We start from the raw sequence: 15,000 nt of genomic DNA, 5'->3' as shown, positions 1-15,000 counted from the left end.
AATATGCATTGCTCTACCATGACATGTTGACTGTCACTATCAATCCACCGCTTGTAATAACAGTGATTTAGTTTAAGTTCTTTAATACTGTCAAACGTTAGCTTCACATGCCAATACTCTGCATATTGAAATGAATCGTCAGGATGTGCCAGCACGGAGAACCAAGGCAAGAGTAACAAGACTTCCATACAAATTTAACTTGATCGTGTGCAAATCACACAGGAATTAAACCGGACTGGATGAATGATCGCACTAGATTTATCAGGTATTACGCTCGGATCTTGTTTATCCCATATTTAAATGTTTTCCTATAGAAGAGTATGGTTTAAAAATATATCTGTGGCTAAAATAGGTACATAAAACTGTGTTGATTCACCTGTCGTTACCATCTCAGATTTTAGATACCAACCTTTGCTCTCTATCAACCAAGACTTTTTTTCATATAAAAGTATACGACAAGCATTTTTCATAATCCACATACATCTCATCAATATTACATATCTTTTCAAATTCATGACCGCGAGAGAGTAAGAGTCGGCATCACCCCCACTGAGATGCTATCGAGAGATGAATCAACAAGCCATTCAAAAGGTGTTCATCTCCTTTGTACACCGCCGAGGACGAGGTGTGTACATTTCTACACAGTATGGAATTCTGTTTGGATTATGCAAGTTACTGAAAGGCAACATAAGCCTATATAGAAGAGACAGGCCGATTTTCAAGCTAGTTGACCTTGCACCGCTTTGCAGGTCATGCACAGAATAAGTTGTAGAAGTTCATGATAGAATTTGCTTAACCTGATTGGGGAAGAGCCGGATGCAGGCTAGTCCGGCTGTGACCTTGTCTCCGAGAATCACAAGGATGCGATATGCACAGAAATGCTGCCTCAGATAGCATCAGTGACTGTGAAGGGAAGTGCTGAAGCGTTTCCTGAAAAGTTCCAAATTCGAATTCTGTATCAAAGAAAATGAATGATTCAACATTCAAGCTATTGAACAACTGTGTCGATGTACCATTTACAATTACAGACATGAGCGCCATCTTGAAAATGTTCAGCGATTTGTGTGCATCATTCAAATGGTGATTCCCATGACCTATGATACAATACAACTTGTTAACCATTTCATATCCATCAGTTGTCGCTGGCGGCCATTTTGAATAATGACTACCCACCCACCTAATCATAATGCTTAATACTTTTCATAATGCGCTTTTTATCACACATTTTCAAGAAATCCCGGCCATACTACTCCCGCTACACCATAAAAATACATAAAAGAAAATCAATCAATGTAGCAGTTCAGCTCGACGTTAAATGGCAACCGTTTTACCGATACGAAACCTTTCTTTTCTAGATGAATGACGTGGAAGAAGGCGGCCGGACCGTGTTCCCGAGGGCGAGGGTGGGCGTGGAACCGAGGAAAGGAAGTGCTGTGTTCTGGTGGAACTTACTGCCCACCGGAATGTCGGACTTCAGGACCCTGCATGGGGCGTGTCCCGTCATTCGAGGCACCAAGTGGGGTGAGTGGGAATGGGACTGCGAGGCTTGACTGGAATAATGTCCTCTTCTTCTTTTGTTTTACTTTTATTTTCTCTTTCTTTTCCCCTTTTCTATTTCTTTATTTTTTCTTCTTTTGGTCCCCCCTTCTTTCTGTTTGTTTACTTGTTTACGGTTTGGTGGTAGTCTTCGGTTAAGAAAAGTTTTTTTTTTATTCTTTCATTTTTTTTCTCTCAGTATTGGCCATAAGTTGAAGTAGGTTGGAGAGCATAAAAGGAGTCTTGATATAAAGCTGTGTGTGTGTGTGTGTGTGTGTGTGTGTGTGTGTGTGTGTGTGTGTGTGTGTGTGTGTGTGTGTGTGTGTGTGTGTGTGTGTGTGTGTGTGTATGTGTGTGCGTGTGTGTATGTGTGTATGTGTGTATGTGTGTATGTGTGTATGTGTATGTGTATGTGTATGTGTGTGTATGTGTGTGTGTGTGTGTGTGTGTGTGTGTGTGTGTGTGTGTGTGTGTGTGTGTGTGTGTGTGTGTGTGTGTGTGTGTGTGTGTGTGTGAGAGAGAGAGAGAGAGGGAGATTGCGTGTGTGTGTATGCGTGTGCATGTTTGTGTGTGAGAGAGAGAGAGGGAGAGATTGCGTGTGTGCATATGCGTGTGCATGTGTGTTCATGTGCATGTGCGTGCGTGTGTGGCGCGTTTGTTTGGTTATTTGTCTCTCTTTTTATCTGAACTTTTTTTCCATTAATTCTTTCTTATCCTCCCCCTCCAACAGTACTTTAAACATTACTGTTATCCCTTTTCCTCCTCTTTCAACAGTGTCCAACAAGTGGATCAAACACCACCCACAGCTCCACCGACGTCCGTGTCCTGTCATCTAAATGTGGATCCGTCTGGCGTGGCCATAAGGCTCATGAACCTTTACATATATACTTTATGTTCTTGTTATGCAAATGTATATGTCTACCTGCTGGTAGTTTTATTATCATTATGATTATTATTGTTTCTGTGGTAAGTATTATTGTTAAAAGGCTTTTCAAGTATGTTTTTTTTAGGTATAGGTGAAAAAATGCTGATGTGGAAAATTATTTCTATTCAGAATAGAAAAAAATAGGTTCAACTCACAGGTGCAGTACTTTACCATGAACAAATGTATTTAAATGAGAGCATTAACACCTTTATTAACAATGAATAAACATATTACTGGTTAATGATACAAAAGTTGTGAGTAAAGGTCTAAAAGTGTGAAATTATCCTAATGAAATCACCAAAAAGACTGAATGAATAAATAATACTGGTACATTCACCAATTGTTTTTATACATCACAATGCACCTTCTTCAAAAGGCTGTTACCTTTTATCTACTTGAAAAATAATAATCTGAATTATTGTATTCAAAAATGTTTTATAAACAAATGTAAAAGTCAATATATTTGAAGTAAATACCTGGATAATTTATTCCATGTTTAATCACTAAAATATGTACTGTTCCATAATATGCCAAAGATAAGGTGATAATACATATGAAAGTATAAATATAACTTTATTTCTTAATCTGCCTCAGTAATTAACATGATATACAGCCACAGTTCATTTCTTTTCAACAAATACAATTATCTATGTACACCACAAAATGTAATGGTCAAAATAAATATTCTTGAAGCTTAAAATCCTCTGGCAGTTTTTATACAAACAGTAGCTTTTATAGGGTACAAGAAAGCAACTCTTGAGGTATAATGACACGTCAACTTTGTATCTCAATAGTAAATGAATCTTTGGCACATGATCTGCTTAATGATTAGATCTCTTTGACTATGACTGACAAGGTAATCTTACATCATAAAATACAGTGCAATCCATTTTAAAACATTTTTTATGACAAACAAAAAGAACCGTATAGTCAACCTTAACTTACTGAATAATGAAAGGAAATAACCTTGGGCTTAATATTACCGTGCTATGCAACATCACAAACAACATGCAGTCTCTATACAAACCATTTGTTAAACTAATCTCAAAGATCTGGTTGTTCTGGTGACTCTAGGTTCTGTCTCCTTCTTCACCCTGGTCCTGGAGGAGGTTGGCTTTGTTTTGGCTTCATCTTTGGGAACCCGAGACTTTAACTTCCTGGTTCTTGGTTGTACCGACTCTGTGTTATCGTCTAGACTGATTTCCATGTCGTCGCTACCTTTCGAAGCATTCTCCAGTGAGTTATCCTTGTCTGAGAAAGTAAGCGTTTTGGATACTGTCGACTCTTTTGCCTTTCTGATCGTCCTCTTTTTCCCTGGTGCTCTTGATGCTGGTGACACACGAGCATCTTCACCTTTGTTTTCTATACCTTTGGAAGATCTCGAGCCTTTGGGACAGGGGGAGATGGAGAAAGAGTTTGGCACCTTCAAAACCAGTTTTGTTGGGCTGTCATCCAAAGCTAGCTGCCCTAACTTTGCCTCTACCCCAGCCATATCCTTCTTTCTTTGGGCAGCGCTTTCTGTCCTGGTTTTCTCTCTCTTAGTGACCACCTGTCTCTTATACACTCGTGTCGGTTTATTACTCTGAGGTGGTGGCGTGGGGGCCCTAGATGGCTTTGTTGAAGTTTCCTGTGTATCTTCATCATCACTGTATATGCTGAAATATTTCTCTTCCTTGATGAGAGTGCTGGGCATGGCGAGAGTTTTCTGGCCTGTTTTAACGGCAGACTTAGCTGAGATTTTTGCCTGAGACCTTGCTGGTGTTTTGTAATCATATATGTTTTTCTTTTCATCTCCATTTGGGGTTACAGAACTCTCCTCCGCAGCTTCATCTATTGGGATAAATACAATAAATGAATAACTGAATAATTGGCTCAAGTGAACTAATTAGTATTTAAATGAAAGTATTGAGTGAAACAAGTCAATGAATATGAATGAAGGGGACTGAAAAGAACAAGTAAGTTCCCTTGTCACATTGCTTCATATCTGGAAATGAATCCAATACCATATGAAGATTACTTGAGTATATGTATAATTTCTACAGTCAAATAAAATTCATAGCAAATAAAGCCTTTATAATCTGCATCTGGTATAACAAATCTGGTTTCAACTATGATCACATTTAAAAGAAAAACAACTAAAGATCTTACCACCACTTTCAACACTTTCCATCTGATGTTCTTGTGTTCTCTTCAAGATCTGGCCTTGTAGTATGATAACAGTGATAAAATGCATGTTTTGATGTAACATCTGTCAAAAAAAGAGATGTACATTAAAACAATTAATTTAATAATCAAATTATATTCTAAGCATTATGAAACACGTTATCTCCATGATACTCGCTTTATTCACATATATAATGCAAATTTCAGACTTCACTGAATCTGAGATGATATCCCAATTTTATATAATGATATATTATTATTGTTATTATTATTATTATTATTATTATTATTATTATTATTATTATTATTATTATTATTATTATTATTATTACTATCATTCTAAAATACTACACAGGCACAGTTTTTTCCCCTACTTTGGTAGTTTCAAGAAAATCCTCATACTGTACACATGCATGCACAAAAATCAAGTATTCAAAACCACTTACATGTGAATCTAGTGATCTAATAATTTTGAGAGCTTTCATATTGATAAGTAGAGCCTGGTCCCATTTTTTCTCCAGTGCAAGGCTCTCTGCATGGTGGTGCATAGACTGAAGATACACCTGGAAAAATAAAATCAGATTAATAAAATGGTAAATATTTGTATTCCTTGGGAGTCAATTATATAAGAAGGTATGCATGCCCAAAGGTCTTATCAGACTAAGTGCTCAAAATACATTTATTAAATATTTGTTTAACATTTCATCTATAGCACGCTAATAGTTCACGCTAATGCAATATGATCATGAGATTGCAGTGCATTAATGTGAACATACTAATCTGACAATACCTTTGAATGTACATGTCCACATATGACCACCATATGCTTGACCCATTAAAAGATAAAATGGGTGGCATCAAATCCTCCAGTATTTACATCATGAAGTATGTAGATTTAAGCTCCCAGATTACATCTTATAGGATACCCTTACATACTATAATATAACAAATATGCTAGCACTTACTAGATTCAACCTTGACTGAAGAAAAGTGGCAAATGAGGTACTTTTCTTGCTTCTGGCACTTATAATTGACATCAGATAATTGGTGAGAAAAGCCGCTTTTTCTGTGATATCATCATACATTTCCATAGCCTGCAACATAATATATTCAAGATATAGAGCCATATATCTTGATTTTTTATATGTGGACAAATTTTTTTAAATAATAATATCAAAACTTTTTTATAGAAACAAAACCTGCTGTGAGAATTTTTTAAAGCACTAACACAGATATGTCTCTGGTATACTACCTGTCCTACTTATAAGAGTTGTACAAAAACTAGTGTATCTTTTTGCCACAGAACTCTAGTTTCACTGCTTACAAACTTTAAAAGTAATGGAATTACAAAATAAAGCTTAATTTCCATGGGAATATGCATCCATTAATTAAGTATTGGATTTCAGTGAATCTGAAAACAGTAGGAAAAAAATATCTGATTACATCTGCATCTATATAGCCATATGGCATGAATGGATTGATTTTGGTTGACACTGGACATGCATTCAGATGGATGTTAAATGGGGAAACACCCTTATTTACACATCCACAGCTCCCCTTCCATACACACACTCACTCTCACTCACACACACTCACACAAACCCTTTCACTTTCTCACATGCTCACACTCTTTCTTTGAGACTGAATTTGCTTACCCTCTTGAAACATGTTTGCGCTGCTATGTGTTGTCCATTATGGGCATGAACAAGAGCCAGGATTATTGCTGTGGATATGTGGAGTTCCTGCAGAGCTGGAGTAGAGCACATGACACACTTCACTTGCCCATCTGGACAGGATTCCACTCGTACTAGAGTAACATCTTCCCGATACCTCATTGAAGGGGACACTGGCTGCCGTGGGTGTGCCAGTTCACCTATGCGCTCCTCAGCTCCCACCACTACCAGGCCCGGGTGGTTTTGGAAGGCCTTCAATTCATACTCTGGAGCTGCGCTGCAATCTCGCATCTTTTCCTCACTGTCAATTTCAATCTCGGAAAGAACCTGACAAGACAGCTTGCCCTCATATGGTTTGGTATTCATGGTAACATGCTTGGCTACTTTGGCATCCTTTGGTAGGTATTCTTGAGCATGGGTTGGGTGGGCAATGAGCAAGGCCAGCAAACTGTCAACTTTAACTCGACAATCATCCAGCTGGTCACACAGCAAGTCCACTCGAGCCAGTAGCTCCAGCAGCTCTCCCGTCCTGTACAATGGCAATCATTATCAAAATGCTGACTTACATAATCTAGATTAAATTAATATCTGTAAAAGGAAATTTTATAATTCTGAAAGTTCTGGTAAAATCAAAGCTTGTGATACAAACAAAGCTTTTTTTAGTAAGCACAAAGACTATCATGAAAGCATAGTTGATTCCTGATAATAATTCATTGCTTTATTAATCATTAGGCAAATCAGTTGCAGCATTATCTAATTAGCATCAGTACCTAACTGGCATTTCAGATATCATACTCAACTATTTAGCTGCAAAATATTTCAGACAATTGCCTACTATTGAGACCTCAATATGTACCGTCAAAAAAAAAAAAAAAAAAAAAAAAAAAAAAAAAAAAAAAAAAAAAAAAAAATATATATATATATATATATATATATATATATATATATATATATATACATATATATATATTTTATATATATAAAATATAAAATATTTTATAGAGCACTTTTCTTGAATTATGAAAACAAATTATATTTCATAAAAGTTTTCTAAATGAACAATATAAATGTATCATCTTTACCTCAGTGGAAGAGCTAATTCTTGTGCAATTTTGAGAGGCTGCTTGAGGTATGCCCGTGCTTGGCGGGGCTGAGCCGACATTAAGCACTGGTTGCCAAACCAAACTGTCGTTGTTAAATGTAGCCAAGCTACTCGATGTCGCCAGCAGATTATATCTGTGGTGTATTGAAAAAGGATCATGGCTCTGTTTAGATAGAATTTAAATTTAAAGGCAAATCTCCTCATTCTTATTTCCAACTTTGCAGAGCATAAACATATTACAGAAATAACGCATGCAACTAACCATTACTAGATGAAGTTGCGTATGACTCCACAAGTGCATTCGCCTCACGGCATGCCAAAAGAGCTAGTGATATGCTTGGCTGGGAAGGTTTCTTAGCCTCCTCCAAGACCCAGTGTGGAAGGCCTGCATACATGGAGGCTACAAAGTGCACTATAGTCTGAGCTTCAGTGGCCCTGACAGTCCGCTTATCCATTACATCACTTTTAAGAGCTTCAGACATGTACAAGACTCCTTCACTGTACTGGAAAAATAGCATAAAATGGTCATATTTTACTACTTAGTACTAGCACACTAACTTTTTTTGTGTTCTTGCAGTTACATTTTCTTACTTTTCATTTTTCATTCCATTGCAAAAGTAAAAATAAAATCACTTTTTCTAGACAAAACATTTCTGTAAGTGTTCCTATTCAACACCTATTTCATCCCCTATCACTTAATATTTTAATTTGAACTTACCTCGAATTTAAAAAATTAACAACAATTCAAACCTTGAACTAAACTCTACCAACAAAACCTTCCAAAAATGCATACATACCTGACCCAATTTGAGATAGTAGTAGGCAAGTGCTGTGATAGCAATCAGGGTCACATACACTACAGATGGATCCTGGTTACTGCTAGCTTGGCATGCAGTAATGGCCTCCTTGGCCTCTTTTACCAGTTCTTTCGGGACTAACTCAGGCACCACAAGCAACAATTCTGTTATACCTGGAATGTAACAAATAACATTGTTAAATAGGGAGCAAATATTGAATATGAAAATAGGAAGTATTATAACTTTGTCCTTCTATGATAACTACCTTTTATTGCAGGAAATGACGGCCTAATTCATATCATTTTCCATTTCTTCATTGATGCAGGGGAGAATTTTTACATCTTTATGAACTCTAAAGCTACATTTTTGGCATTCATCATCTACTTACTCCTCTGATAAGTTTCTTAAAAACTGTTTTATAATAATGATAAAACAAATTTTGATGTTATATCTGAAACTAATGACTAGTTTCCATACAACAAAATACATATGGAAAGAATTGGTCCACAGGAAACTGGGTAGTTCAATGCTACGTTACCCAACGTAAGGTAACATATACTTGTCAGACCTAGAGAACTTATGGTCACAGAGTAACACTGTTTTCTTCAGTACTTTAACATCACACAACAATGGTCACCCTAAACATTCAAACTCTCTTCTCTTAACTTATTGGCACAGTCATTTACACACAGACATAGGGCTTAGAAGTTGAAGTCTTTCAAAAGCCCTGAAATCAAAGCCAGCATCCTTGAAAAATAATGAAGCCAAACCCAAGGCAAAAGCCAGGGAAACATTTAAAAAGACAAAAGCCAAAGCTATGTGAGCTTTACAAAGCCAATAATCAGCTTCATGTCACAGTCTCCCAGTTGTAAATAGCCAGTTATAAAATAATTAATTCAAACTTAATAAGCCTTTGCAAATGAGTGAGTGATTAATACCTTGCACCTTACCTAGGCAGTAGTACTTTTATGAGGAACCATACAAGCTCTAACGAATGAGGGATTTCTTACCTAGGAACACATAGGTACATCACCATTATCTCTAATGTATAACTGATGTTTCTCAAAAAGAAGTTTGAAGGTAAGGTATAATATATGTAATATTTGATGTTTTATTGAACTGAAATAAACTTAACGTGAAAATATGACTCCATACTTAGCCAACAGTCAAGGCAGAAACCAGCCTTTTGACGTGGAACCAAAGCCAAAGTCATAATTCAAAAATCATGGCGAGCAAAAGATTGGGGGGACACCAGGATCAGCACTGATTTCTCCCAAAATCTCAGGACAGGAAAATGGCTTAAAAAACAATCCCTTGTCATCTTTTGATACCCTGTATATGGCATTAAGGCACAGATATTATATGGGTATCTCAAACAATATACATTTAACCGTATCATGACAGGGCCAGAATTTTCTGACATAATTATTACACCTAGTTTAGACTTTCTAGTATGATTTGTGCTGTGTGCTGTCTAGTATAATTTTGTGCTGGGGTTAAATAAAAAAAACATTGATAACCAAACTTGTAATACAAATCATATCAAGAAACAAAGATGATAATACAAAAAATCTGTCTATTACCTCTCAGTAGATATATCCGTAAGGAGTTCTTTCGTGCCACAGAAACAAGGGTTGTCCAGGCTCGCACAGTGGGTGTGATAAAGCCGCTCAGTTGATACACATATCCCACAGAAGCAAGGCAAGAACATACAGTTGCCACATCCTCCAATGCTTCCCCCTGAAAAAGTGAAGGATAAATATTTTTAAATCTCCTCAAGGACTTCCCTCCACCTAATCAACAAGCAACAACAGCCACTTCTTGAAGATGAACCTTTCCCTAACCACACAAACACATAAAAATGAAAGGATACAAAAAAATCAAGAGAATCATATTCTTGAAATTCCAAATACCTTCAAAGAGAGTTCCTCCCATATCCTGAGTGCAGAGTGCAGGGGAGCAAAGGAGGATTCCTGCGAGTATAAGGTCAAGCAGGTGGGGGCCGGGCGCACATCACAGGCATCATTGACCTGCTCTTCTTCCCCAAGGTCAGTTGCTTGGACTGTCAGGGAAGAAGGCTTCTCAGACTCCTTCACTTCTTCCTATAAACAAGAGCTTGATGGTATAGTGGTTGTAAAACTGATGCAAATTACTGGTTACCAATTGCCAGTTTCTACGTCAACGCCTTTTTATAATGAGGATTTACCTTCATTTTTAGAATCATATTTGGTTGTGGTGTCATAAAAATGACTACTTAATTCAAATCTTAGTGTTCTAAATTAAACCATATACTTAAATTTTGTATATTAAATATATTCATATCCCACACATATCAAATATTGTATATTTTCATAAGTTGATGGAATCATGAATATCAAAGAAAATAGTATTGCGAGTCATGTTTCATGAAGACTGTATGTCATGCATCTGTAAACACACTTGATATGATCAGATTAAGTAAATACTTTTACTGAAGAATATCACATCCAATCTGGAAGAGTACGAAAAAGATGACACCAATCTGTGGTATACCTCTAATTTACCTTTTCCAAAGTAAATTCTTGGGGTAATTTAGGGGGAACCAGTACATAAAGTGTCAACTCACAGCTGCAGTTTCTTGAATCCGCTGAAGGTTGCAAAGGTAGAGCCAGAAGTTTGATAGGGCTTCCAACTCTGCGAGTCTGCTGCTGTACCTTTTGTTATTCTATACGGAGAAAAATAATAACATTTCATTATCATAATACATATGAACTTCATTCATATTCATAATAAAGATAATGGGAGAGACAAAAACCAGATTAATTCCTTTTTGTATAAATCATCTTCCCCTACCTTTTAGAAACCCATTTATGTTCAAAATCTTCAATTCTTAGACCAGGCATCTACATTTTGAAGTCTTACCACCAAGATCCCCTCATGGCTTGTCAAAACTTTCAATTTGGAAACTGACCTTTGCCTCCTGAATGAGAGCAATAGCTTTCTTGACCAAGTCTACAGCCTCACTACTGGATCCTGCAAGCTCGGGTTGGATCCAGAGCACTTCCACCATCACGAGGAGACCAAAGACCTTAGCCTCGTAAGTGTCTTTCCCACTCTCGCACTCCTCCACCAGGACTCTTCCACAGGAGAGCTGGTCATCTGCTGTGTTTTGGCTGGGTAGGGTTGGAAAAGAGGGATAATAAATATTGGATAGTGCAAACTCTCAATAAGGAAAGGATACAAATATCCTTTGAAGAGGTTTTTTCATTTACATTATTAGAAATCAAACACAAAAATGAAGAGAAAAAAATTCTGTTAACTTTTAGAAATATAAGAAAGCCATAGAAAAATAAAGAAAAAATACTTCCAAGTCTGTAAAAGCTAACAGAATCATCATAATAAAAATACATATAAAAAAGACCCATGTATGTCTAAAAAAAAATTACCAATTAAAGTAAAGAGACCCATGTATGTCAAAGAAAAATTCCCAATCAAATTCTAACAAAATTAAAATGTCATAATTTTTCATTAATCAAAACCATACAAAATTTACCTTTGTTTTTTGTAGCTCTCAATTTCATATTTAAGAGCTTCAACTTTGTTAAAGGTGGCCCCTTCTGTTTCATGGAACTTTCTTCTTGCTTCACCTACCACGTCACATACTGTTAATCCCTGTTACAAAATAGGAAGTTATTACATAGTTCAATCATCCATTGATGAGTAATTTAAATTTAAAAAAAGAAAGAAGATATTTCACAACTACAATTTCAATAAGAAAAAAACAGAAAACAAAAAATCTGAAATTCAAACCTTCAACTTTTTATTGCCTGTTCTTTCTGCATCCCTTTTACACTTGACCCACATGTTAACAAGGTCTGTTGTGGTCAAGTGTTTTCTGAGCATGCCTCTTCCTGCAGCCACGGCAGCATCCCAGTGACAACCACTATACCTCAGTGCATCACTCCATAACACCAGCTTCTTATGGAGGGAGGTAGCAACAGTCTTCTGTAAGAGAGAAAAAGTAGACAGGTTATATACTCTGTCCTCTGGAGGACTTTTTCTGATATGTGGCACTTGAATATAGTATGGTATATCAAGATTATATTTTCTGACAATGAATTTCAATTTCTGAAGTCATCCTGGTTTCCTAAGCTAAAATGAAGCACATTCAATCATGATACTTCAATTTTGTATGAAACTTACTTTTTGATCATTTGATGCCATGCTGTAATACATATCAAGCATGTCCACAGATGTTTCAAGAAACTTTCCTGCTATATTGTATATGGTTCCCTTAAATGCCAGAACTCCCAAATTTCCAGCATTGACACCTGAAAATTAAAACTTGATGAGTCACAGTGGCATAGTTTATAATTACAAGTTTAAATATTTCCAGCCATTGGAATGCACGAGTAGATAGGCTTGAGTTTCAAACCTGAAACATTTCCAACGACACTAACCAACATTATAAATCTGCCATATAGCATCTGGCTTCTTGGCACAGTTGGCAGAGATGAAAGAATTGGCCCTGTTCACCCAGGGGAGAGCTTGCTTCAGGACAGCTTTCTGGTCAGCGGAATTCTTCTGGAGGTCGACATAAAAGCCCAACTGCTGACACAGGACTGTAGCTACCTAAGAGCAAAAATGGTTTGGCATTACAATTAGAGTCTAAATTAAAGGTCATGCCGTTTTTCTTATCTTGGTTTCTTATGTTGATGTCTAACTACAATATGATTTAGTGCACAAAGATTCATATGAATTCATATTTAACCATATTTCTAATCTAAATACATCACAGTAATATTTTGTACATGCATCAGTATTTTAGGCTTCTACTTTGTACAAACATCACAGTATATGGCTTGATAACTTACAACTATTCTCACTGTATGATTTCCTTACCTTCTTCACATTTTCATCAGTTAATGGTGAACTGCACCGACTGAGAAGGGTTTCCACAAGTTTGTCTAAGAGCTGCATACTTATCATATACTGTTGACAAGAGAAAATTAGTAGGTTTGACTTACAACATCAAAGGAAAATATCTGGGCATAGGATTAACACTCAATATCAATATTTCCTTTATCCAATATCCATTATCATTTCATTATTGCACAAAAAATTATATCTTTGTAAACAACAGCAAGCCCAACTACAGTAAATTAATGATGAGAAATAACAAATGAAAAAGCAGAAGTATCTTATACCAGATCTATCATCAGTCAGTGAACTTTCATATAAGATATTTATAATGTGCCATTATCAATTGTTTCAAAATTTACAAAGAGATACCAGACAAATGAAAATATTACCTAAAGCTCAGATTTCACCAAAATTAATGTAAAACATTCATTATATCAATAATAGAAGAAAAAAAACATACATCAAGAATACACAAAATTTCAGTATACTTACTGTGACATCTCTACCACGCTGTTGTTCAAACATGGCAGTAGTGCAGAGAAGACTGAGGAGTAAGATCATGTTCGGCACTAATGAAGACGACACAACGCTGCATGACTGGAGGAACTTCATCATCATATCCTCACCGCGCTTTCCCAACTTTATGGCCATAGCCAACTCCATCAGCTTCAAGCCTACTTTGAGTGCCATGACAGTCTGCTGGTCACAGCTCTGCTCAAGAACAGCTACAAGAGGACCTGCTATGCCACTGAAATCTGCACATTTATTCAGTCTGAGGAGAGTTTTGGCATACTCTACCACAAGACCGAACACGGACAGCACCATATCTCCATTCACTTTAGCGCCCCTTTTCATGTTATCCAAAAGACCAGAAATAACAGTTGGGAAGAACTTCTCGAGGTGATCAGATGTTTTTTGAACATGCTCAAAATTAGCTACAGCCTTCAGAGCTTGTTCACACACTTTATTAATGCTTGTTCCTGCAGCCAAGAGGAATTGTAAAGCATAACCCTGGAGCATCAAGGCCTCAGCAGGTATATTGTGGCTCAGACTTGCATTCCAAACACTCTGGTACAAATTCTTGACAATGGCCTGTCCATCACCCTTGGTTGTGTCACACTGTGGCACATATGGCATGACACTTGACACTAACTGTATCAAATGTCGATGTAACTCCTGCAAGAGAAGAAGAAAGATATGTCTCTCCACTACATAAATTTTCACAACAGCTACAAAGTATTAAGATATGTTCATCAATCATATTCATAAAACATGTATACTGTATATACATTTGGTACTGTAAATTAAAATCATGTGACCTAGCAATACATACTTTTCTCTTTGAAGTAATAAGTATAACATAAAACATGGATTTGAGGTGGAATATTGCATCAACTGTTGCAGGGCCTTGCTGGTGTTTGCAACAAATATTCACAATATCCACGATGCCTGAGAAAACTTGAACATCAATGTCCTGTCGTTCATAAACAAGTCTGGAACAATGTCGGAGGATCTGCTGACTCTCTGCACTCCCATTGCATGTAGATAATAATATCTGAAACAAGAAATATCAACAGGTCATCACAGGCCTTCACAGCTAAAATAAAAAATAGTTCTTAAGAGCAGTGAAAGAGATATCTAACCAAGCACACATATTCCATGCATTATTGTAATTCACTTACTCTGACATTGTCCTGAAGGCTATCCACTTGGCCCGCCTTCACCTTCTTCAGAATGTTGGTCAGGTCTGCCATCACTGTTCTGCATATGAATTTTTTTTATAAATATCTCTATATCAATGCATGATAAAGTGATCTTGGTATCTCATATGTGGGACACCCGTCGTAAGTGAGTAAAGGAAAAACTGGTAAAATAGGTTATGAAATAATCAGCAGTTAATAC

At 36.6% G+C, this 15,000-nt stretch overlaps 2 protein-coding genes across 4 annotated transcripts in view; one reads left to right on the top strand and one right to left on the bottom strand.

The window, feature by feature from the left end:
* Nucleotides 1-2,797, top strand: part of LOC138867922 (prolyl 4-hydroxylase subunit alpha-1-like) — a 36,236-nt gene extending 33,439 nt beyond the window's left edge. Inside the window, exons 13-14 of the mRNA XM_070145050.1 lie at nucleotides 1,356-1,521; nucleotides 2,311-2,797. Of these exons, the coding sequence (XP_070001151.1) occupies nucleotides 1,356-1,521; nucleotides 2,311-2,372 (228 nt within the window). The 3' untranslated portion in view covers nucleotides 2,373-2,797. The remainder of the gene's footprint in view (nucleotides 1-1,355; nucleotides 1,522-2,310) is intronic.
* Nucleotides 2,798-3,021: 224 nt separating this feature from the next.
* Nucleotides 3,022-15,000, bottom strand: part of LOC113806815 (uncharacterized) — a 17,899-nt gene continuing 5,920 nt past the window's right edge. For all 3 annotated transcript variants that reach the window (XM_027357973.2, XM_027357975.2, XM_070145049.1), the window contains 20 exons: nucleotides 14,781-14,859; nucleotides 14,432-14,653; nucleotides 13,591-14,274; nucleotides 13,078-13,167; nucleotides 12,636-12,807; nucleotides 12,379-12,506; nucleotides 11,986-12,180; nucleotides 11,729-11,847; nucleotides 11,147-11,348; nucleotides 10,802-10,900; nucleotides 10,110-10,298; nucleotides 9,780-9,936; nucleotides 8,197-8,369; nucleotides 7,662-7,902; nucleotides 7,380-7,533; nucleotides 6,280-6,826; nucleotides 5,590-5,718; nucleotides 5,071-5,187; nucleotides 4,610-4,709; nucleotides 3,022-4,291 (listed from right to left, as the gene is read on the bottom strand). In XM_027357973.2, the coding sequence (XP_027213774.2) occupies nucleotides 3,495-4,291; nucleotides 4,610-4,709; nucleotides 5,071-5,187; nucleotides 5,590-5,718; nucleotides 6,280-6,826; nucleotides 7,380-7,533; nucleotides 7,662-7,902; nucleotides 8,197-8,369; nucleotides 9,780-9,936; nucleotides 10,110-10,298; nucleotides 10,802-10,900; nucleotides 11,147-11,348; nucleotides 11,729-11,847; nucleotides 11,986-12,180; nucleotides 12,379-12,506; nucleotides 12,636-12,807; nucleotides 13,078-13,167; nucleotides 13,591-14,274; nucleotides 14,432-14,653; nucleotides 14,781-14,852 (4,587 nt within the window). In that variant the 5' untranslated portion in view covers nucleotides 14,853-14,859 and the 3' untranslated portion in view covers nucleotides 3,022-3,494. The remainder of the gene's footprint in view (nucleotides 4,292-4,609; nucleotides 4,710-5,070; nucleotides 5,188-5,589; nucleotides 5,719-6,279; nucleotides 6,827-7,379; nucleotides 7,534-7,661; nucleotides 7,903-8,196; nucleotides 8,370-9,779; nucleotides 9,937-10,109; nucleotides 10,299-10,801; nucleotides 10,901-11,146; nucleotides 11,349-11,728; nucleotides 11,848-11,985; nucleotides 12,181-12,378; nucleotides 12,507-12,635; nucleotides 12,808-13,077; nucleotides 13,168-13,590; nucleotides 14,275-14,431; nucleotides 14,654-14,780; nucleotides 14,860-15,000) is intronic.

Source organism: Penaeus vannamei, chromosome 33 (assembly GCF_042767895.1).
Source record: "Penaeus vannamei isolate JL-2024 chromosome 33, ASM4276789v1, whole genome shotgun sequence".
Lineage (NCBI taxonomy): Eukaryota > Metazoa > Arthropoda > Malacostraca > Decapoda > Penaeidae > Penaeus > Penaeus vannamei.
Note: the sequence above shows the minus strand (reverse complement) of the source record. Positions and strands in the feature narration are given on the sequence as shown.